Source organism: Cricetulus griseus, chromosome 7 (genome assembly GCF_003668045.3).
Source record: "Cricetulus griseus strain 17A/GY chromosome 7, alternate assembly CriGri-PICRH-1.0, whole genome shotgun sequence".
Classification (NCBI taxonomy): domain Eukaryota; kingdom Metazoa; phylum Chordata; class Mammalia; order Rodentia; family Cricetidae; genus Cricetulus; species Cricetulus griseus.
In genome coordinates, this window is record NC_048600.1 from 45,796,613 (window position 1) to 45,820,998 (window position 24,386).

Here is a 24,386-nt window from a genome sequence, read left to right on the forward strand (position 1 = left end):
GTAGCTGTATTTACACAGTGCAGATATGTCCAAGATGATCTTGTTTGTGGGCCGGTGTTTTGCATTTTATAAAGACAGTAATTTAGAGTGAGATGTTCCCACTCACCCTTTTAGTACCATCTTCACTGATTCTTCTGTAGTTCTGAAGCCTAGTGTGAGAAGATAACAACTCTTGGAAGAGGAGTTATCTTGGGAAACTAGTCTCTTTCTCCAAAGGGAATGTGGAGTGAAAGATACATTGGTGTCACTGTCATGGTGATCTAATGAGATGGACATAATCAGAACCCAGACATGTCACTGCCGTCAATGAGTGGGTATGCATCATGACATGGGTAGATGGCAGTTGTCATTCATGGGTAGACAAGATCAGAATATCACAACTTGCTCTTTTTTTTTTTTTTTTTGGTTTATCGAGACAGGGTTTCTCTGTAGCTTTGGGAGCCTGTCATGGAACTCGCTCTGTAGACCAGGCTGGTTTCGAACTCCTGAGTGCCAAAAGTAAAGGCATGCACCACCATGGCCTGACTTCCTTTTTGGTTTTCTTGAGACAGAGTTTCTCTGTGTAGCCCTGGCTGTCCTGGAACTTGTTTTGTAGACCAGGCTGGCCTCGAACTCATAGAGATCCACCTGCCTCTTCTTCCCAAGTGCTGAGATTAAAGGTGTGCACCAACACCCCTAGCAACAACATGTTCTTGTCTGTGAGTGGATATACCTTTGAGCATTGGTGGGATGCTATTATTCATGAGTGGACAGTGTTGAAACATTAATGATATGCTGTAATGCCTTCTGTTCTTGTACGTCAGTTGCCTTCATCTATCTCTTCATTGTGGTGGGGCCACAGATTGTCTGAGTCATTGTATGGATATCATCAGGGTGGGCTCCTGTCACTGCCTCTGGGAAAGGAGTGAAGCTCTATGGGATTAGTTATTTTTTTTAAAAGATTTTATTTATTATGTATACATATACAACATTTTGCTTCCATGTTTATCTGCACACTAGAAGAGGGCACCAGATCTCATAATGGATGGTTGTAAGCCATCATGTGGTTGCTGGGAATTGAACTCAGGGCCTCTAGAAGAGCAGTCAGTGCTCTTAACCTCTGAGCCATCTCTCCAGCCCTGGGATTAGTGATTCTGCACCTGGGAGAAGAGTGCTCATTATTTCTGAATGTGCACCTTATATGTGCTGTTTGCTGTTCTCAGGGCAAGATGCAAACTGGTGTTGAGGTTGGGAATGCAGCTGAGGGTAGTTAGTCTCTTACCAAAGTTAGGAAGGATAAATGATGAAATTCAGGAACAAGTCTGGAGACAGTGGCCTTTAGGTAGTGGGGCATGGTCAGTCTACTTGCCTGTTCCCTATTTGGCTTCACCGCTGGTTTCTGTACCGTGCTAAGACATCTCCTCACCAATGATGTCTACACTCAATGGATGTCACAAAGAGCCAACAATTATTGGAGCAACTCATACAGTTTGAGTTGGGTCTCTTGGACATAGATGGCCAAAGATAAAGGACTGGGGGTGGGAGTTGGAGTGGGGTCCTAAGAGTTAGATCATCTTCTCCAGCCCACAGTTATCTGTTCAACCCAGTATGACCCACCTGGTTTAATACAGATTTGCCCCTAGGCACCCGGGTAAGGAGCTGGGACAGTAGGAACGCGCTCTTTGAGAGAATACATTTGCTGGCTCTTGACCTCTGCCCATTTTGGGCAACAAGGTTAGTCTAGCAGGACTCAACTGAAGCAGGATTCTGGCCAAGGCTATCTGTTATGATAAATCTTTCTGCCAAAAGCTGCTGCGCCCCACCGCCACGTGTGTGCTCTGCGCTAGCCGCCTGCCCAAGTTAGGCCCAAATAAATACATAGAAACTTGTATTAGGTTTAAAGCTGCTTGGCCAATGACTAGGATTTTTCATCTGTTAGCTCAGTCTTAATTATCATAAATCTATATATTTTATAAGACTTGACTTATCGGACGCCTTATTGGCGTCCCTCCTTGCCGGTGGCTCATATCCTGCCACTGGAGGAGGCGAACGGGAAAAAGGGCCCTTCCTGTTTCTCCTTCACTTAAATATGAGTCTCCTTGTTATGTCATTTCCTGTCTGGATCATCACGTCTCTACTACATTTCCCAGAATCCTCTTTGACTCCTAGTCCTGTCTACTTGCTGTCTCATTGGCCAAACAGTATTTTATTTAACAATCAAAAAGATAAACATACATAGTACATTCCCCATCAGCTATCAGGAGAGGACTTCAAAGTCTCTGACTTTGAGGAGTATTCCATCATCTGCCACAACAAATTAAAGCTGGTACAACCCTTGCCCCTACATGTGGGTATTAGGTTGCTTCTTCAGGAGACTGGGATGGAATTAAGTGGTTGCTTTCAACACTGGAGAGAAGAAAGAAAGAACAAAACAATCCAACAACAGAAACTAGTGCTTCAAGCTGGGCTTGGTAGTACATACCTCTTAGGAGACTGAGGCAGAAGGATAAATGTGAGTTTGAGGTCAGTTTGGGCTGCATAGTAAAGCCTTGTCTCAAAACCAAAAATTAAGCTGGAGAGATGGCCCAGCTGTTAAAGAAGAGTATTAACTGGTATTGTAGAGGACCTGGGTTCAATTCCTAGTGCCTACATAGCAACTTATAACCATTTATAACTGCAGTTCTAGGGAATTGACACCCCTTTTCGACTAGTACAGACACCAGGCATTCATGTGGTTCACATGCTTGCATGCAGGCAAAACACCCACCATATAATTATAAATAATTAATTAAAATATATGCATCTCTTCATATGTCTAAGTCCTCTGGCACTGAGCCACATCTCAGCCCCCCCCCCCCATTTTTGGATATAGGGTCTCTCTTTGTAGTCCTGGCTACCCAGGAATTCATTATGTAGGCCAGGCTGGCCTCCCGTCTGTGCCTCCTGAGTGCTGTGATTAAAGACATACGCCACCATGCCCAGTTTCATCCCTGGCTCTTTATGTATGTGCAGTGGGTGATTAAATTCAGGTCCTCATGCTTACACAGCAGTCATTTTATAATTGAGCTATCTCCCTAGCCCCAAGATAAGTATTTTCATTGACCCATGTTAGAAAATGTCCTAGGAACCCTGAAGGGCATTTAGACACCAAGTAGCTTCTAGCTGGGAGACAAATGAACCAGGGGTTGAGATGCCATAGAAGTACCAAATGTGGGTTTGGTTCCCAGCACCTGCATCAGGCAGTAGTTCTTAACCGCCCGTACCTTCGATTTCAGGAGATACAATACTCTCTTCCGGCCTCTGTAGGCACCAGGAATACACATATTGGAGCATCCTTGTGGCTCAGGCTGAAAATATCCAGAAGCTACAGAGGTTGAATTGGTGTGAAATGTGAGATGCGAATCAAAGTGCATTCTTTGTGTTTCTGCATGTGTAGGTGCCATAGCATTATTTATTGAAAAGACTACCTTTTCTCCATAAATTTGTTTTTGTACTTTTGTCAGGAATAAATTGGGCATGTTTTCAGGATCCCATTAGGTTTTTATTTTGAGAACATTGAAACGTGCAGAGAGCTGACTATGGTGATACACACCTACAACTCCTCCTCCCACCACACACACACACACACTTGTAGGTGGGTTAGGAATTTAAAGGTCATCCTTTGCGACAAAGCAAATTTGAGGTCAGCCTGGACTACATAAAAATCCTGTCTCACCCACACTCCCCCCAATACCAGGGTAGTGGTGGTGAATGCCTTTAATTCCCTTTAATCCCAGCATTCAGGAGGCAGAGGCAGGCAGTTGTCTGTGAGTTCAAGGCCAGCCTGGTCTACAGAGTGAGTTCCAAGACAGCCAGGGCTACGCAGAAAAACCCTGTCTTGAGGGAAAAAAGAAACAACAACAAAATAAATAAATAAATAGGAAGAATAAAAGCTACAGAACTTTGAAAGAGGAATTTGAGGAGCCTCATGTGTCTTGTGTGTCCTTGTGCAGATGCACAGGTGCACACACATTGTTTTCAGGCATACCCAGTCCTCTTTCTGGTTCCCAGCTGTTGTAGGGATGGTCCTTCCACCTCTCTGTGACATTCTTGCACATCATTGACAGAGCACTCCTTATCACATGAGCCAAATGGTGTGTCTGTTTTCAGTAGAGTTGTTGCAGTAGTTTTCTTGTCCCACCAGCTCCTGCCACCCCGTCAGCCCCAAATAAGCACACAGATGCTATATTAATTATTAAACTATTGGCCGACAGCTAGGGCTTCTTATTGGCTGGCCCTGCCTTAATTATTAACCCATTTCTATAAACTATGTATTTCTATGTGATCTTGTGTTACCAGAAAAGGCTCGGACCTGTTACTCCTTTGGCGGCTACATGGCATCCTCTCCTGTGCCTCTCTGTCTCTCTCCCCAGCATCCTCCTTGTCTCCTAGCCCCGCCTGCCTTCCTGCCTCTACTGGCTATTGGCCAAACAGTGTTTTATTCATCAACCAATAAAAGAAACATATATACAGAAGGACATCCCCCATCAAGAGTGGGCTAGATGGCTGGCAGAGTGATTCCTCAGAGCCAGTGCTGATGTATGGAAATTGTAGATGGTGTGGGCAATTGGTAGCTCCCCTCCTCTTTTGTTCTCTCTCATCTGAGTTGTTCTTTTCTTTCCATCTCTTTGGATCTTAGGGATTGAATATATATAGCAGATATGCTCTTCATGGAACACAGATTTACCACACATATGAATTATATACCTGGGACTGGAAAAGGAAGGAAGGTAGAGAGGGTGTGCACCAGGCTGTGGGATGGGAGGCAGTTGAGTATGCTCAAGGAATTTTCTACCCTGCTGGACTGTGGTATGTTGCTATTATTGAATAGGAAAGTGTTGACAGTCTGGAGGGCAGAGATCAAATCAGAAAGCTAACAAGTTTAAAATTTAATCTTTTTTGTTTTTCGAGACAGGGTTTCTCTCTGTAGCTTTTGAGCCTTTCCTGTGTCTCGTTCTGTAGACCAGACTGACCTCAAACACACAGAGATCTGTCTGCCTCTGCCTCCTGAATGCTGGGACTAAAGGCATGCACTACCACTGCCCAGCATACTTTTTTTTTTTTTTTTTTTTTTTTTTTGGTTTTTGGTTTTTGTTTTTTGAGACAGGGTTTCTCCATGTAGCTTTGGAGCACCTAAATATCAACTCACAACTGTCTATAACTCTAGCTCCAGGAGATCCAGTGCCTTCTTCTAGCTTCTGTGGGCACCAGACATGCTGGTAGTACACTTACATGCATATAGGCCAAACACTCTACACATAAAATATTTTTTATTTGCTTCTATTTTTTTTTTTGAAACTATTTCTTTGTGTAGCCTGGCTATTCTGGAACTAGCTCTGTAGACCTGGCTGGCCTTAAACTCATAGAGATCCACCTGTCTCTGCCTCCCTAGTGCTGGGATAAAAGGCCTGTGCAACCACCACTTGGCAATCTTTATTATTTTTGAGACAGTCTTTCTTTGTAGCCCTGACTGGCAAGAAACGTGCTATGTAAAAGACCAAGCTGGTTTAAAACTCACAAGAGGGGCTGGAGAGATGGCTCAGAGGTTAAGAGCACTGACTGTTCTTTCAGAGGTCCTGAGTTCAATTCCCAGCAACCACATGGTGGCTCACAACCATCCGTAATGAGAACTGGTGCCCTCTTCTGGTGTGCAGATACACATGGAAGCAGAATGTTGTATGCATAATAAATAAATAAAATCTAAAAAAAAAAAAAAACCTCACAAGAAATCAACCTGCCTCTGCCGTGTGAGTTCTGAGCTTAAAGGCACATGCCACAATACCCAGCTAAAATAATTTTTTTTAATTTGAAAACTTACAAATTTACAAATCACTTAGTAGTAGGCAAGGACCAGATGCTATAAAGAGATGAAGAGAAAAACAAACGACAGGTACCCAAAATTGTCCTTAGAAAAAAATGAAGATTAAGTATCTTGGGTTTTTTGGCCAATTGTGTAGCTGCAGCTGGGTTCTGCTACTCCTAGTAGTGGGGCTTTGACCTACCTCCCCAAACCTACCCAGCAGCAGATTTCATCAGTGTGTTTTGTCTTCAGTATCATTGATGTCCAGAGCTCAAGGACATGAGTTAGAGCCCTGGTGGCTCTGGATGGCTGCTCCAGAAGTACCTATTGGGTTGGGCCAGAAGTGGGTTACTTTATACTGTAACAAGGAACATGGATCCTTTCTGTTTGTGCTCTTCAGGAGAAAGATGGAGTATTGTCTGTTACCCAGATGAGATTCTGTGTGTATACTTAAATCCCTTTCAAAAAATAGTAAACATCTGGAAAGATGCCAGGGCTTAGACCCTCTTTAATCCTTTCTCTTCAAATTGGGAAGAATGGAATGATGAGAGGAGCAAGGAGATGGTGACACATGACTTTTCTGCTGTTTTTCTCTGAATTTCTCATGCGGTTATCCAGATAACCAACAGTGTATATTAAAATAGGAGAATATTTGCTCTGCTGCCACTCATATGCCTTTCTTATTCACAGGTATGGATCTTGGAGGGAGCCTGTCAACCCCTACTATGTCAACTCTGGCTATGCCCTGGCCCCAGCCACCAGCGCCAATGACAGTGAACAGCAGAGCCTGTCCAGTGATGCTGACACCCTATCCCTTACGGACAGTAGTGTGTAAGTCCCATGCTTGCTGCCTGTATTCTTCAGTGCTCTTTTCTGACCCCGCTAGCTGATTCTTACTGATTGATTCTCTTGAAGCTTTACTTCATTATCCCTAAGAAACAAACAAAAAGCTGGCCATGGTAGCATATATTTGTAAGCCCAACACTTGGGACGCTGAAGCAGGAGATTTGCCAACCTGATCTATAGAATGAGACTGTCAAAATAAAAACCCTAAAGAAAGAGGACAGACTGCCCTATGAGTATTCTTCAAAACCTAGCCCCAGGGCCAAGGGGTAATTCATGGAGGCCCTGGGTTTAGTCTCCAGCACAACAGCAAAATTGTTTAAAAATCCTGGAACAGAATTCAAGCTAGAGTTGAAGTTTGTATTAGCTTCCTCTCTTGGAGGCCAAGGCTACTTGTAGCTTTTGAGACCAGAGGTCTCAAGATTTAGAGCTGCCAGCTAGAAACTGGAGGTTCATTTTCTCCTAGCCACAAAGGATAAGTTTCACTGGGAAGACAGGCCCAGGGAACAGTCAGACAGGCAGTCTTCTCTCCAGGGCAGGGCAGGGGACAGTCCTGGAATCCAGCAGACTGCATAAATGTGTTTTTTGCCCATGTTGTTCTGCCCCCATACCATTTTATAATATGAAATCTTGTTTTGTTTTGTTTCCTGAGACAGGGTTTCTCTGTGTAGCCTTGGCTGTCCTAAAACTGTCTCTGTAGACCAGGCTGGCCTCAAACTCACAGAGGTCCACCTGCCTCTGCCTCCCAAGTGCTGGGATTAAAGTCCTGTGCTGCCACCACCCCGTAATATGGAATCTTGTGTATCATGAGTAGTCCTGGGGAGCTGGACTGTGCTAAGACCAGTTCCCAGTTCTCTGAGTGCCCGAGTTCCAAGCCATGGAGACAAATCTGAGCCTCCACTTCCCTGATACGGTGGTCACAATTAGGAACTTGTTTTGTCTGGTGTGGTCACGTTTCCAGAAGCCCTTGTAGGAATGGACCTATCTATGAACCATCTTCTGCCGGTGGCTTTTTGGGAATCGGGTGTGTATTAATTAAATAAGTAATTGAATGGTATAACACATTTTTTTCGTTTCTTGGGGTTTTGACTTAGTCATGCTTAGTCTGAGTTTGCCCCTATGCCTGGGGCTTCCTCCAAAAACACCCTAGTGTTAGAGTAAGTCTTTGCTCATTACCAGTGACCAGGAGCAAGTCTTCTAATGGCCACTAGACATCTCTTATTTCATGACTGCATAGGGTCCTCAACAGGGTTCTTGGCCCACCTCAGAAGTTCTGCCCTGCCTGGTGTCTTTTTGTATGAAAAGTTGGGAAATTGGTGGGTGTAAATGAGAAGAGTGTTGTCCGCTGGTGGATCTGGTATGTATGTGTGAATTGTGTATATGTAAAAGCCAGAGGTCAATATTGGGTGTTTTTTATTGTTGCTCTCCTCCTTATTTAAAATTAAAATCAGTCAGTCTGTCTGTCTATCTATCTATCTATCTATCTATCTATCTATCTATCTATCTTATCTATCTATCTCAGCCAGGTGTAGTGCCACATTCCTTTAATCCCAGCACCTGGGAGGTAGAGGCAGGTAGAGCTCTGTGAGTTTGAGGCCAGCCTGGTTTACAGAGTGAGTTCCAGGACAGCCAGAGCTACATAGTAAGATCCTGTCTTTAAAGGGGTGGGCAGACACACACACACACACACACACACACACACACACACACACACACACACACACACACACACAGTTAACATTGTTTTATATGTTTTGGTTTTGTGGGAGGTTGTTTTTGGTTTTGGTTTTGTTTTTTGTTTTTTTTTTTTTTTCAAGAAAGAATTTTTCTGTATAACATCTCTGGCTGTCCTGGAATTTGATTTATAGACCAGGCTGGCCTTGAACTCACAGAGATCCACCTGTCTCTGCCTCCTGAATGCTGGGATTAAAGGCGTGTGCCACCACTTGGCTTGCATGTATGTTTTGTATGTCTGGTGCCCTGGACAGATGATTTTGAGCCACCATGTGGATGCTAGATCCTCTGGAAGAACAAGTGCTCTCAACCACAGGGCTGACTCCACAGACCCCTAAAACTCTTAAAAAGTTATCATTTTCTGAGTGTGAAAAGAGAATGTAGGTGTGCATGTGCTGTAGCACATGTGGAGGTCAGAGGGCAACTATAGGGAGTTGGTTCTCTCCTATTACCTTGTGGGATCCAGGGATTGAATTTAGATCATCAAGCCTGCACACCTATTGCACTCCAAAGGGCCTTTATCCACTGAGTAATCTTGTTGACACTAAGCCAGAGGTCACTGATTCAGTAAAACTAGCTGACCAGGGAGTACCAGGGACCTTCTGATGCTAGTATTATAGGCATACACTACATGTCCACTTTTGTTTCATTTTTAAAGTAGATGCTAGGGAATCATGTTGTTGTAGCAAGCACTTTACAACTGAGCCAGCTCCCCACTTTGCATTGATGGATCTAAACCACTGTTTAGTGTGTGTGTAGTTGTATAGTTTTATTTTTGTTTTCATTAAGTAAGCATTTCTTAGAGAAACTTAGCAGCACAGCAGGTCACATAATCTGGTTATAGTGTCATCTCATTCCTATGTTCTAATCTATATGCTTCACTTTCACCCCCCAAAAAATTATTTAAATAAATGCAGCACTATCATGAAGACACAACTCTTGGCAGTATACCAAATCTAATGGCCTAATGATAAAGGAGAATATTCCCTAAATATTGTAGACGATTCACATATATTGAATAACACTGATACCAGCAGAAGCCCCTTCCTTTCTTCCTTCCCTCCTTCCCTCCCTCCCTCCTTCCCTCCTTCCTTCCTTCTTCCTTTCTTCCTTCCTCTTCCCAAGATAGGGTTTTTGTGTATTAGCCCTGGCTGTCTTGGCGCTCACTCTGTAGACCAGTCTGGCCTCTCAGAGATCTGCTTGCCTGTACCTCCTGAGTGTTGGGACTAAAGGCGTGCGCCACCACTGCCCAGTTGGAGCCAGTTTCTAATTACTCATTATATAAAAGTCTTAGGGATACAAGTAATAGCTTTCAAAGTATTTAGTATAACTGCTTTGGGACTGTGACCTTCCTCCTCCTCCTCCTCCTCCTCCTCCCCCTCCTCCTCCTCTTCCTCCTCTTCTTTTCTCCTCCCTCCCTCCCTTCCTCCCTCCCTCTCTCCCTCCCTCTCTCGCTCTCTCCCTCCCCCCCCCAAGACAGACTTTCTGGTTGACTGTCCTGGAACTCACTCTGTAGACCAGGCTGGCCTCAAACTCACAAAGATCCTCATGCCTCTGCCTCCCAAGTGTTGGGATTAAAGATATGTGCCACCACCACCCTCCTTACTATGGCCTTTCTAATTACATGCTAGCTGCCCAACCCTAGAATGTAATCCCATCCCCCCCCCAGACAGAGTTTCTTTGTGGCTTTGGAGGCTGTCCTGGAACTAGCTCTTGTAGACCATGCTGGTCTCAGACTCATAGAGATCCTCCTGCATCTGCCTACCGAGTGCCTAGAATGTAAATTTTTTTTTAAGATTTTATTTATTTTATTATGTATACAACATTCTGCTTCCATGTATATCTGCACACCAGAAGAGGGCACCAGATCTCATAACGGATGGTTGTGAGCCATCTAGTGGTTGCTGGGAATTGAACTCAGGACCTCTGGAAGAGCAGCCAGTGCTCTTAACCTCTGAGCCATCTTTCCAGCCCTAGAATGTAAATTTTTTAAAGTAGTGTATTTTTAAAGCAGGAATATTTTTTCAAGTAAGCTTATCAAATAATGTTTTTGCTATTGTTCACTGCTGTGTCCAAAGCCATGCCTAGTTAGGCTTGAGGGGCCTAATACTTGTTCAATGAATACATTCCACACTGATTTTGCTGAAGTATTTGTTACAGTCATATTAATTCATAATTAACTCAACAAATAAAAACAAGTTTGAGCTGGTGCAGTGGTAGTGCATACCTTTAATCCCAATAGTTGGGAGGCAGAGGCAGGGCTACACAAAGAAACCATGTCTTGGGAGAAAAAAAAAATCACAAGTTTGAAACACATAATACTATTTATGATGGTAAAGCATTACAAGAAAACAAGGCTGGGGCTGGAGAGATGGCTCAGCAATTAAGAGCACTGACTGCTCTTCCAGAGGACCCAGGTTCAATTCCCAGATCCCATATGGCAGCTCACAACTATCTGTAACTCTAGTTTCAGGGGATCCTTCATCCTCATACAGGCAAAACACCAATGCACATAAAATAAAAGTAAGTAAATTGAAAAAAAAAAAGAAGAAGGCTAAAAGTTTGAAATTTTGCTGTCTTTATTCAAAATTCTGGAGTAGTTTTTAGGAAGTAGTAGTAGTTTGGCTCTAGAAGCCAAATTAACATCTCAGCCAGACCAGTCAGCAGGTCAAAAGGACAGAGCCAGAGACCCAGGAGGAGTGTTTGGGAAGCCCAGTTGTCCAGGACTGAGATACTTCATCTTGATTCTGTTCCCTTCTTCCATCTCCACACCAGCTTCTCTGTCCCCAGCATAGCTGGGCCACTTGTCAGGCACTCACCTCCATCTACTGGATGTAGTTTTGAAGGATGCTTCCCCTTTATATTCCTGAAGTATTTGTTACAGTCATATTAGACAATTGTTTGTTTTTTTTTATTGTTTGTTTTGTTTTGTTTGGAGACAAGGTCTTTCTCTGTGGCCTTGGCTATTCTGGAAATCACTATGTAGACCAGGCTGGCCTCAGCTCACCAAGATCAGCCTTCCTCTGCCTCCTGAGTTATGGGATTAAAGACATTCACCACCACCCTCGGCTTATACCAGTTTTGTGATTGGTTCTTTTCATCTGCCTGCCCTTAGACATTCTCCCAACACCTGACTTAAAAATAAGAGCATGCCATCTTCTTCTCAGAACCCAATTTGGCCAGTGCTGTGTGACATATATTGGGCTGTTTCATTTTTCTATTCAAAATAACCATGTGGTAGTGACACCAACATGGCCTCTGTCTCTTTGATTTTTGTTATATCTGAGGAATGTCTTGTTTTATTCTCTTTCAATTAATTAATTGTGAGACAGGGTCTTAGTCTATAGCCCTTCCTGGCCTGGAACTCAGTATATAGACCAGACTGGCTTTGAATTTAGAGATCCACCTGCTTCTGCCTCCTTAGTGCTGGGATTAAAGGTGTGCACTACCACACTTGTCTGTGTTTTCATTTGAATCTTTGAATGTTGGCATTTTCAACACTTTTTTGAAGTTCCTAGAGTTTTTTATGACCTCTCACATTCAGAGTGGTTGCCAGGCATGGCCCTATCAGAAGAAGACAGCAAGCTGTGACTGTAGCACCTGGTCCTCCCCATCCCATGGGATTGATGAGACTTCACCTCTAGCATAGTTTTTCTGCAACCTCTGAATATTTTCTTAAGAAAAGAACACATTACCCAAATGGAGAAACTTAAAATACATGTAGATGATTTTTGTTTCAGGGGTAGGACAGAGCCTCGTGACCCTAAGAGAGACATCCATGGATCTGCCTAGGAAGGGGAAATGACAAGACCTACTGAGTAAATTGGAAGTGTGTGTGGGGGGGGGTGTAGAGAGTGGATGGGGAGAGGGACAGGGAGTGGAGAAAAATGCATAGCACAGTCAAAAATAAAAAAATAATAGCGCCTCATGTAAACAAGGCAGGCTTCCACCTGCCAGGTGCCAAGGTTATAGGGATGTACCATTCTATCTGGTTAATGGAGTGCTAGGGTTAGACCCCATGTCTTCATTCATGCTAGGCAGCCACTCTGTCAGCTGAGCTATGTCCACAGCCCCAAGCATAGGCAATTTTTCTATGACAATCTATTCATCTTGGATTTTATTGGGAGACTTAATAATTTGGGGTACAAATTGCCACCTATGCTTGAAAATAAATCTGAGGCAAAAAAAAAAAAAAAAGAAATGCTGCTTCTCACTATATCTGCTGGGATAGCTCATGAGTTTCTCATGTAGGAGCCACAGTTGGATCACACAACTGTTCAACAAGGTGTTTCTTAGTATGCCACCCATCCTTAGATGTAGATTTTGAGGACAAGCCTAAGCCCCAGAGGCTGGGGATTTTAAAGTGTTGTGTCTAAGTATAGAAGAAACAGGTTTCAGCTGTTGGCTTTAGGCCACCTACTATATTGAGTCCCTGGGAATCCAAGTCATATGAATTTTAAACTCCCATTCCTCCATCCTCTATGTCCCCTTTGCATTTGTAAAAGGAAAAACACTGTAATACAACCCTCTTGCCCAGGCACACCAAGCACCTGGGCAGGTTGCCAGGGCAACCCTCCCCTGATTGGGGCTGTGTCTTTTTCCTGCTGCCAAGGGTAGTACTGTTGGGGTTCTGTTGCTGTTGATCGTTCCCGCTTCCTCAAGGGGGACAGGGTACACAGACCACGTACCTTAACTTCCCTGTGGGCTCTGATTAGCCAGATGGTTTAAAAACCCATCCCATTCAACATGGAGATTGCAGTCCCCCCACCACCTGTTTTCATGTAACCAGAGAGCTGTAGTGAGAGGACCCAGCACTTTCATTAGTCAGTTTGTCTTTACTGAGTTGCTAGTTCCATATGCTGCTATGACTGATTCTTAGAGCAGCTTCCAGAACCATGGGACAGAGGCTGGGCATTTCACAAGGTGTTGGATATAGCATCTATCTTGAATGAGCAAGCAAGAGCATGGCCTTTTAGTGACCTTAGTCCTTAGGTTTATAGCAACCAAAGGGGCTGTTTATAGTTTGCCTTACATGTTTGTTTCACTCTTCTAAAGCAATCACAGTGACCTGTGTTCGGTCCCTAGAATCTACATGGTGGAAATTGTTCTCTGACCTCCACACATGTGCTGTGGCTTATGTACTCACCCATACACATACACAAACTATATACATGCTGTGTGTGTGTGTGTGTGTGTGTGTGTGTGTAATAAAAATTCTTGTAATGTGAAAAAGATTGTTAGCTATCAAATTTTCAGACTTTGTAGATGCAGATACATAAAGTAAAGGCAGTTGATCTTTATTGAAATATTGAATAAATAGTAGCTGGAAGAACACTCCATGGCTGAGCTCCTGGGCTTTGTTATCATATATGAGGGGTGTGTGTGTGTGTGTGTGTGTGTGTGTGTGTGTGTGTGTGTGTGTGTGTGTGTGTGTGTGATGAAATGCATGTAAGTAATCTGTATCTGTGCATATATAGTCCCATGTATGCATGTACTTCGGGTGTTATAATGTGGATATCATTGCTATCAGTAATGACCACCATGGTCTGGTAAGTATATGGTGTTCTGCTGTACCTTATTTTCTCCTTGAGCTAATGGCTATGTCTTTTGTCTATTCAGGGATGGAATCCCCCCATACAGGATTCGTAAGCAGCACCGAAGGGAGATGCAAGAGAGTGTCCAAGTCAATGGGCGGGTGCCTCTACCTCACATTCCTGTAAGTACCACATATTCAGCAGCTCTGTGCCTTTTCACCAGGTGCCTAACTGTTTTCCTACACAGAGTTGGCCACCAAGGCACCAATCAATGGGAGAGGCACTTGGCTTCCTAGGACCACACCTTAGCACTGGGCACAGCAGACAGTCTGAGTGATGTTGGGGTAAGGGATACCATCACAGTAGATAGTCTAAGATAGCTCCTAAAGCCTAAAAGGCTTCCTATGCTCAGTATCAGGAAGTGTCCTCCAGGTCGCACCCTCCTTTCACTGTATGATTTCCCTGTAGAGTGAGATGCTCTCCCTCCTGGAAAGTAGTTCTGAAATGATGGATTTCGACTTGGGACCCAGCCCTGGACACTGCAAGTCACCTGACCCCAGGGTATGGTTAGATATCCATCCACATGCTTTACTACTCAAGAAATTCAAGGAACTTGTCTTTTTTGTGGCTGAGCAGTGGGTGCTGCCATGTGAGCATCTTGGCTCAGAAGATGCCTCAGCTTTGCCTTTTGGGTAATAACAATAACTTTTCCTGAGCCTGGAATACAAGGTGTTGTTGACTCTGTGTTTGAGCCAGCATTCATATCTCTCTCTCTCTCTCTACTTACACTGACCATTGATGACACACAGAATAATTATTGTTCCTGGCACACAGGTGTTGGCCAGAAAGACTTCTAGGAGAGCTTGGGGGGCTTGTGGCAATATCCTCCACCCATGCCTGTGTAGGGAGGGTGGGTGCTTCAGAGCATCAGCATTTCTTTTGATTGATTTTCTTGTCATTTTGAGACAGCAACTATGTAGCTCTGGCTTACTTTGTAGGTCTGTGTAGACCAGAGTGACCTTGAACTCACAGAGATCCACCTGTCTGCCTTCTGGGTGCTGGGATTAAAGGAATGCACTATCACACCCAGCCTCATCAGAATTTCTTTTCTTTTTGTTTTCCAAGACAAGGTTTCTCTCTATGAAAGTCTTGGCTGCTGTCCTGGAACTTGCTTTGTAGACCAGGCTGGCCTCGAACTCACAGAGATCTGCCTGCCTCTGTCTGCCTCCTGAGTGCTGGGACTAAAGGCGTGAACTACTACCACCAGGCCAGAATTTCTTAGTTGGAGTCTTTCAGCTCTTTAGTTGAACCTTCATCTCCCAAGTTTGGAAAGTTATGTTTGTGGTTGGAAAATGATGTTTATTCTGTATATTGCGCATTTATGTCTCCCATTGCTGTAACAGATCCTAGAGTCCCAACCCTCCTGAGGGCAGTCCTACCCTGATTACTAAACTCATCCATGCATCAGGACCAGGCACTGCCATCTAGGATTTCCTTCAAACGGGCGTACGCCCTGGGAATGCTGTGGATTAGGCTACTTCAAGACCACAAGTCTACCCTAGGAGCTCCTAGTGCTATGCTTACTCATCTTGATCCTGTGTTTCTCTTGCTGTTTGCATTGAGCCTCAGGCATTCCCCACTGTATGTCATGAATGTTTCTCTGTGACAAGTTGGGAGTTTCAGTGTAGAGCATGTTGGCCAAGGTACTGAACACCATCTGTCTGGGTGCATGTACACATGCTCACTCAGGTGCCACAGCCTGTGCTACCAGGACCCTGCCCAGGCCTCCAGTAATATAGTTATGAGTGGCTAGAGAGACGTCCACATCTTAGGTCAGTGCTCAGTGAAGGAGAAAAGAGAGCCAATGAGGATGCTAGTGTCCCAGTAAAAGGGAACCATAAACACCTGCTTTAAAATAGATGTAATTAGCAAGCTTACTTAGTGAATAAATACACCTGCCTCCACACTTGATGACATGTATTCTGTCTTTAGAACCTACCTGGAAGGGGAAAACAACCAAATTCCTGTGCTTTGACCTCTACGTGTGTGCCATGCTGCACATATCCACCATGTCCTTGCACACACACTCAAAGAAATAAATGTATTCCTGTACACATGCTCTTGCTAGAAGGTTGTCACTGTGTTGCTCTGTAAAAAGTGCAGAACTGCCCTGTGAAGGCAGCCCTCCTGACTGCTGTGTCTTTCTTCAGCGCACTTACCGAATGCCAAAGGAGATCCGGGTAGAACCACAGAAGTTTGCTGAAGAGCTTATTCACCGGCTAGAAGCTGTTCAGCGCACTCGAGAAGCTGAAGAGAAGCTGGAGGAACGGCTGAAGCGTGTACGAATGGTGAGTGAACTATATGCTGGGACCATATCCAGGCCACTGTTTCCTGTAGCCTGGAAGTCCTGCATTTAGTGCAGCGACATTCTGAGATGTCCTACTCAGACTTCTTGTCACTGTGTTTCAGCACCTTGTTCCTCTCTGTTTTGCCACTAACTGAGCCTAGTGCTCCCTCCAGCAATCCCTTTTCCTGCCAGATGTCTGGGAGGAAGCTCCCTAGGCTCCCAACTTTTGAAGAAGACAGGAAGCTAAAAAAATGGCTGTGTGCCGGTTGGAGAGATGGCTCAGAGTTTAAGAGCACTCGCTGTTCTTCCAGAGATCTTGAGTTCAATTCCCAGCAACCACATGATGGCTCACAACTATCTGTAATGAGATCTGGTGCCCTCTTCTTACCTACAGGTGTATCTGCAGACAAGAAGACTGTATAAATAATAAATAAATCTTTGAAAAAAAAAAAAAAAAAGGCTGTGTGCCTAGCCTTGGCAGGTGGTCGGAACTGAACTAAGACACAATGGGACCATGGTAGGAAGGTTGGGGAAGTGCAGGCTCCTACTCAACTTAGGGGACACTACAAACTATAGTAGCTGTAATGGCATTCTTAGAGCTCATTTTGGTTCATTGAGAAACCACTGTTTTGTTTGCTGTTTTTTAGACAGTTTCTCTTTGTATCCCTGGCTGTCCTGGATCTCACTCTGTAGACCAGGCTGGCCTCAGAGGTTTGCCTGCCTCTGCCTCCCAAGTGCTGGGATTAAAGGAGTATACCACCATCACTGCCTGGCTGAGACACCATTGTTTTTGTACTTTTTTTTTTTCTTGTGCTATTATAAAAGGCTTTTTTTTTTTTTTAAGATTTATTTATTTGTGCAGAAATTATGTATACTGTTCTGTTTGCATGTGTCCCTGCAGACCAGCAGAGGGCACCAGATCTCATTACAGATGGTTATGAGCCATTATGTGGTTGCTGGGGATTGAACTTGGGAAGACCAGCTAATTTTCTTAACCACTGAGCTATGTCTCCAGCCCTCATATGAAAATATTTTAAGATGAATTGTTTCTTATCCACACGCATGCACACATTCTTTCTCTCTTAAATTATTTTGTCACTGATGCCAGCATTCTCTCCTGTTCCTTTTGGTAGCTGGAGAAATGTTCATTAAACTGGCAGGCAGCCTTTCCTGTGTTGGGATGGCCATCCACCTGCTAGCTGTTGTGTGATGGCCAGCATTGCAGCATTACCCACCATGCAACACTGATAGACTACAGTGAGACATTACACTATGGACCCACTGTAAGCTAGAGTGGCACCTTATTGCATAGGTAATCCTATGATGTTTAGTCAGGCATCTGGTGGGTAGTGAAACTATACAGACAGAAGCCAATCATCTTCTAGGCCACACAGTTTTAGCATTCTGATGGTGTCTGTAAAAAGAAATGTGAGGCCATATTGACATGAAACACAGAACCTTTCTGAGGTGCTAAGTCCTAATTTATTTGCCTGTTGTGATCCAAATCACCATCTTCATTTGAGTAGCAGAACACTTCACAGATACTGCTTCTCTTCTGTGAGGATACCCTTATGGAGGTGACCCTATGGAGGTCACAGATGACTCTGAAAAGCAGGTTCCTCAAGGAACCTTGTTTGTCCCAAGGCTGGCATGCACATCCTGTCCTGTTCACCTGAATCCATTTCCTGGTCCATTTCCAAAGGGACTAACACTAATTCAAGACAGAGGTGACTAGGTGTTAGTAATTTCCTGATGTCTATGCCTTAGCTCTGTGGAGTGCCAGCTGTGGCCAGATAGGATGACTCAGTCCTTAGTGGCAAGGAGGGCAACAGGTATAAAGTAGTGTCCCTAGAGTGAACACCACAGCTCTCAAGAAGAGAGAAGAGACTAGGTCAGTGTCAAGGCTAAGAACAGTGGTATTGTTTTTTGACCTAGTAGAAAATACTAATGAAAAGCCCTGAGTGATTCTCCTATATCAGCTCAGAAAATAGTCTGTGGCCAGAGGGCCTCTGGCTCAGATAAGCTGTCATGTATGCTCTAGCCTTTTTTGTTCTTTAGCCGGCCTGTCCTGAGCTGTCTCCTGTTGGGTGGATGGACATGTAACTACAGACATAGAATTTTGTGGCTTGCAGACATTGATACATTTACTGTAGATTTTACTCGTTTTGTACAGGATTAATCACCCATTTTAAAAATTATTTTTATTACAAAACTGAGGCTGGGTGGTGTTAACCACACATATAAAATAAACAGACGAATGAGTAAATAAATAATGTAATTTTCAGAAAATCAAGAATGAGAATATTAACTAAAAGAACATGGTGGGCAGTGGTAGTGCACGCCTTTTATCCCAGCAGAGATCCCAGGCAGAGGCAGATGGATCTCTGTGAGTTGAGTCCAGTCTGGTCTACACAGTAAGTTCCAGGATAGCTAGGACTACACAAAGAAATCCTGTCTTGAAAAACTGGAGCCAGGTGGTGGTGGCACACGCCTTTAATCCCAGCACTCGGGAGGCAGAGGCAGGCAGATCTCTATGAGTTTGAGGCCAGCCTGGTCTACAGAGGGGGTTCCAGGACAGCCTCCAAAACAGTACAGAGAAATCCTGTCTCGAACTCCCCCCCCCCCCAAGAAAAGAAAGAAAGAAAAACTGGAGGGCTCGGGGAGGGAGGAAGGGAGGGAGGGAGAATGAGAATCAGTTCAGGTTCCCTGGGCCTTTTGAGATTCAAGCACAGGGTATCCAGGAGTCAGCACAGCACCTCTCCCTGACTTGGCTACACTGCAATCAGGAAAGTTCTTGGCTTGACTGTCAGGACTGTGGCTCACTTCCAGGTCTGTCCTCCTCCTTGTTCTAACAGTGCTGCTGTTTCTCCACAGGAAGAAGAAGGGGAGGATGGTGAACTGCCTTCTGGCCCCATGACAAGTCACAAGCTGCCTTCTGGCCCAGCCTGGCACCATTTCCCACCCCGCTATGTGGATATGGGCTGCTCCGGACTGCGGGATGCTCATGAGGAGAATCCTGAGAGCATTCTGGATGAGCATGTGCAAAGGGTCATGAGGACACCTGGCTGCCAGTCACCTGGTCCAGGCCACCGCTCTCCCGACAGTGGGCATGTAGCCAAGACTGCAGTACTAGGGGGTGTAACCTCCGGGCATGGGAAGCATGTTCCTAAGTTGGGGTTGAAGCTGGATACAGCTGGCCTGCACCACCATAGGCACGTCCACCACCATGTCCACCATAATTCAGCTAGACCCAAGGAGCAAATGGAGGCTGAAGCTGCCCGAAGGGTCCAGAGCAGCTTCTCATGGGGCCCAGAAACACATGGGCATGCCAAGCCCCGCAGCTATTCAGAGAGCACAGGCACCACCCCCAGTTCTGGGGACTTGGCCTTTGGGTGAGTCTTGATCCAGCCTTCCCACATGTTTCCAGTATGTGCTTTTATACAAGTTGTGGTTCACAAGGGCCATGCCCCTATGGTGACCTGATCCCCCCCCCCCAATAAAAGTCATACAACAATGGGGCCAGGAGCCAGACAGCTCCAGGCATTGCTATGACTGGGTGAGGAGAGGCTGTAGAGTTGTCTTAGGCTCTGGTCAGCATGACTCTCTCACCATATTAAAACAAACCCCCCAAAAAAATAAAAATAAAACAAACCCCAGACAGCTGACCTTCAAAGAAACCACTGCCTTCACAGTGGGTTACAGGCCCTCTTATTGTGTTTGAGGGTTTAGGAAATAGCAAGGAAGGCCAGATTGACCTCATATGTCTTGATCTCACAGTGGTAAAGCTAGTGCACCCTCCAAAAGAAACACCAAGAAGGCTGAATCTGCGAAGAATGCCAGTGCTGAGGTACCCAGTACCACAGAGGATGCAGAGAAGAACCAGAAGATCATGCAGTGGATCATTGAGGGTGAGAAGGAGATCAGCAGACACAGGAAGGCAGGCCATGGGTAAGTGTGCTGCAGGGGCCTGTCCCGGAGCAGCTAACCACCTGTCCTCTTGTTGCCAGCACCCTTGCTTTGTGGAGTTTATTTCTGGCTTCAAGGTCAAATGACTCCATCTAAGTCCCTGTCACCTATGAACCTACATAAGTGGCAGCTGTGGGAGAGACTTCTGTCTTACGCCTACTTTTTTTTCAATCCCAAGGGTTTGAGGCTGCTCAGCCCCAATGTGGCCTCTCTGGATATCTCTCATCCGTCTTGTCTCATATTGCTATGTGTTTACATACATTCCTGGCTCCACAGGGAGCAGGTGCCATCCCTGTAATCCTTGGCATGACCCATTTCTGAAAATATTAGGGGAGTCTAGGACTGAGGCAGGTTCATTTCCTCAATTCCAAATTACCTTAATATTCTGCCTGCTCACTACCTGCCCTCAGCATACTCTGGGACACACATGATAGAAAGAGAGAACTCTAATGTTGTCCTCTGACATTCTTACACAGTCTGTGGTACATGTGTGTTCATGCTCACACACAGAATAAATATAATGTAATAAAATTTTCAAAGAGTGTGGTTGGAGAGATGGCTCAGTGGCAAGAGCATGGTAAAATTCCCAGCAACCACATGGTAGCTCACAGCCATCTGTAATGAGATCTAGTTCCCTCTTCTGGCCTGCAGGCATACATGCAGGCAGAAACATTGTATATATAATAAATACATCTTTAAAAATAATCTGGTTTTCAAAAAGTAAGAAAGAGCCAGGTGTTAGTGGCTCACGCCTTTAATCCCAGCACTCGGGAGGCAGAGGCAGGCAGATCTTTGTGAGTAAAGGCCAGCCTGGTCTCCAGAGCAAGTGCCAGGACAGGCTCCAAAACTACACAGAGAAACCCTATCTCAAAAAACCAAAAAAAAAAAAAAAAAAAAAAAAAGTAAGAAAGGTCTAGAATGCAGCTCAGTGACAGCAAAGCATGAGCAAACCCCTGGTTCAGTCTCAAATCACAGACACAAAAAGAACAGTCTTTAAGAAGGGAAGGGTGTGCCTGTGTGGGATAGAGGAGGCCCACATGACTCCTGTAGGTGAGTGTGGGCACACTTGGCTGCTTCCACTGCTCATGCATTGTCTTTGTTCCATAAGGTCTTCTGGGATGAGGAAGCAGCAGGCCCATGAAAGCTCCAGGCCCTTGTCCATTGAGCGTCCTGGGGCTGTGCACCCCTGGGTCAGTGCTCAGCTCCGAAACTCTGTCCAGCCTTCTCATCTTTTCATCCAAGATCCCACAATGCCACCCAATCCAGCCCCTAACCCCCTGACCCAGCTGGAAGAGGCCCGCAGGCGCTTGGAGGAAGAGGAGAAGAGAGCCAACAAGCTGCCCTCCAAGCAGAGGTAGGCTCATGTGGTATGGGTGACCTTATATGGCCTTAAGGCCTGAAGAAGGCCCTAGGGGGAAGACAGCCATTCTGGGTAGCCCTGCTGCAGGACAGAGGGCTATGCCATTAAATGTTCTCACCAGCACGTGGCCAGATGGCCAACAGCTTTTGGGCATGCCCGGCCTATTGGTAGATATCCTGGCCATTTCTGATGACAGCCATATAAAGCACAGCCACAGGGAGATGATAGACAACTCTGAAGCACAGGCAGTTATAGGAGTGACCACAACTCCAACCACTCTCCCTGTCTTCTCAACCTCAAGAACATCAACATCAGCTCCTTCACCACCACAGTTCAGCAAGCTTATTCTGTCCTTGCCCAAACTCAAAAGACCTCTCTTTAGGAAGCAGTATTCTTGGAGGCAGAAAAGGCCTTCTCTGACCCTTTTATTTTGGCTTTGAATCACTTGCCTGGACATTCTGGCTTATTGGAATTCCCAAGTGGGTAATAGTCTCCATGAGGGCTTAGGATCTGTTTCTTACCCAGTCCCTGGAACCATGGTCACACAAAGGCCATTATTGCCCTTTGAAACTATCACCTCCTTTATTCAGCTTGGGTTGTGTACATTCTGGGGTCTGACCTCACTTCTAAGAGTCCTCTTTCCCTGGGATGCTACAACTCTTGACTGGCAGACTCTGCACTTATGGTCTCTAATAGAGTCAGGCTGTAATTGCCCCAGGAGCTTAGACATCTTCCTGGTCACTTAAAGTCTCCTGGACCCACACCAGGCTCTGAGCTCCAAAAGAAGTCACAGCTGCCTTAAATACAAGGGACCACTTTGCCACCTGTTGTAAGCTATGGTATACACTTGTGCTACCTGTTCTGTGCAGGAAGTGTTCCTTCTGGTGCTGACACATTGCATGTATCTGGCAAGGGTCTGAGTCAGTGGAGTAGGGTGTCATGTGGGATCTTCTAGGAATGATGCCCTCAGAGGCCTGGGCAGGGTGTGCTCAGAAGCCAGTGTTCCTAGGATGCAGGATTATTTTGTGGAGTAGGGTATTTTGGGAGTTAGGATTCTCTTGTGATGCAGAGGTTGCATCTGTTCATCCTACCATTACCTGGCAAACCCCATATGGCAACAGCTGTGGTTTTCTCCTGGCCTGTAGCATCAGCTAAACCCTTCTTGTTTGTGTTTTGGGGTATGAGAATACCATCACCACACACATACACCCCATACCATCAACACACACACACACACACACACCACGTCTTAGCTGGTGCCCCCACACACACACACACACACACCACGTCTTAGCTGGTGCCTCCAAAATCTTCATGTGTGAAGAAATTGAATGTATTGAGTCTATTTGTCTGGAACTTTATAAGCAAGTCTAGATGTATGCAGTGAAAGGCCCAGGCCTTGGCAGGCCCTGTTAAACTATATCAGATAAAGTCACTATTAGGGACAATAGTGGCATACCCAGGTAGAGGGTTCTCTTGGAAAGGCTCTGTCATGCTGGCAGCAGCTCCCCAAGAAACAGTGTCACTGCTTCTGTCCATGTCTAGTATCCACATCATCTTCAGGAGGTCATGATGAATCTGTGTAGAAAGAGCCACATTCCTGGGAGGTGTCTTGGAAGGCCTTCTCCAAGAACCTCTAGCTGGAGAAGTCATCTGAGCAGGAGGTGAAGAGAGCCTGTAGCACCAAGACCAGCCGTTCTCCAGGGTGTATTCCAAAGAGCAGACTGGCATTGACCCTGTGTCTAGACACTTAGGGCAGGGCCTCTGATGATATGTGAGTGGGAGTTGTTGGCAGCTAGTTCCTGCTGCTCACCCTATCTGGGCACACTGTCCACAACACTGGCTGAGCCCCATCTTCTTTGATGCGGGTTGTTCCCTAGGTATGTGCAGGCAGTCATGCAGCGGGGACGCACCTGTGTCAGGCCAGCATGTGCACCGGTGCTGAGTGTGGTACCAGCCGTGTCGGACTTGGAACTCTCCGAGACAGAGTACGTGCGCCCTGTGGGTCCTCCTGGTTCTGCCCAGCCCAGGCCAAATCCCAAAGTGGAGCACCTATTTGATAGGCTTTGTCACTGAGCTAGGAAGCATCAGGGCTGGAGAAAGGCCTGCTGTGGCTTCTCTCTCATGTCTCCCAATAGAGGAGATCATGCCTGTTCAGTGTAGACATGATCAGTAGGCCTATAAGTGGTTCATGCAGGCATCACAGCTTGCCTTTCATCTCATCTTTATTCTCCTGAGCTTCTGAGCTAGCTCTGGGGACTGGTGGGTCCACTACCATTCTACACAGGATCAGGTCCACATTTCTAGTCCCCTTGAAATAGCACTAGGAACTTGCGGCAACTTTATAGTAGCATCTGGATGGTGTGACTACAGCCAGGACTTAGGCTCTGCACCTCCGCCTGCCATAGCCACATTTAGGTCAGGGGCATTTCTGACTATGCCCTTCCTGCTCTTACTCAAGACAGGAAGATGAGGATCCCCCTTGGGCCTTGGGGCCTCTGCAGATGGCCCTCCAGTTGTTCTGGAGAAGTAGGTCTCCCCAGGTTTAACCGCCAGAAAGCTTCAAAAGCCCATTGCTGGAAGAAGGTCTGAAAACCTGGAAAATTACACATCCAGAATGCCCCGTGTATTTTACTTGGCCAAGAAAAAGCAGCCATGTGGCCATGGTTGAGGCCAGCTATGGAAGCTTCTGGAGTGATTAAAAAGTACAGGAATACAGGAGCAGACTCAGAGCAGCTACACAGCCCTTTGAGGACCTGAGTAAGAAACAGCTCAGGCCTCCAA

At 45.5% G+C, this 24,386-nt stretch overlaps 1 protein-coding gene across 2 annotated transcripts in view; it reads left to right on the forward strand.

Moving 5' to 3' along the window:
- Positions 1 to 24,386, forward strand: part of Axin1 (axin 1) — a 52,999-nt gene that overhangs the window by 26,547 nt on the left and 2,066 nt on the right. Inside the window, exons 3-9 of one of the 2 annotated variants that reach the window (XM_027425130.2) lie at positions 6,509 to 6,649; positions 14,015 to 14,111; positions 16,140 to 16,277; positions 19,151 to 19,668; positions 20,054 to 20,224; positions 21,351 to 21,596; positions 23,483 to 23,590. In XM_027425130.2, coding sequence (XP_027280931.1) covers positions 6,509 to 6,649; positions 14,015 to 14,111; positions 16,140 to 16,277; positions 19,151 to 19,668; positions 20,054 to 20,224; positions 21,351 to 21,596; positions 23,483 to 23,590 — 1,419 coding nt within the window. The remainder of the gene's footprint in view (positions 1 to 6,508; positions 6,650 to 14,014; positions 14,112 to 16,139; positions 16,278 to 19,150; positions 19,669 to 20,053; positions 20,225 to 21,350; positions 21,597 to 23,482; positions 23,591 to 24,386) is intronic. The other variant, XM_027425131.2, reaches the window with a different exon arrangement.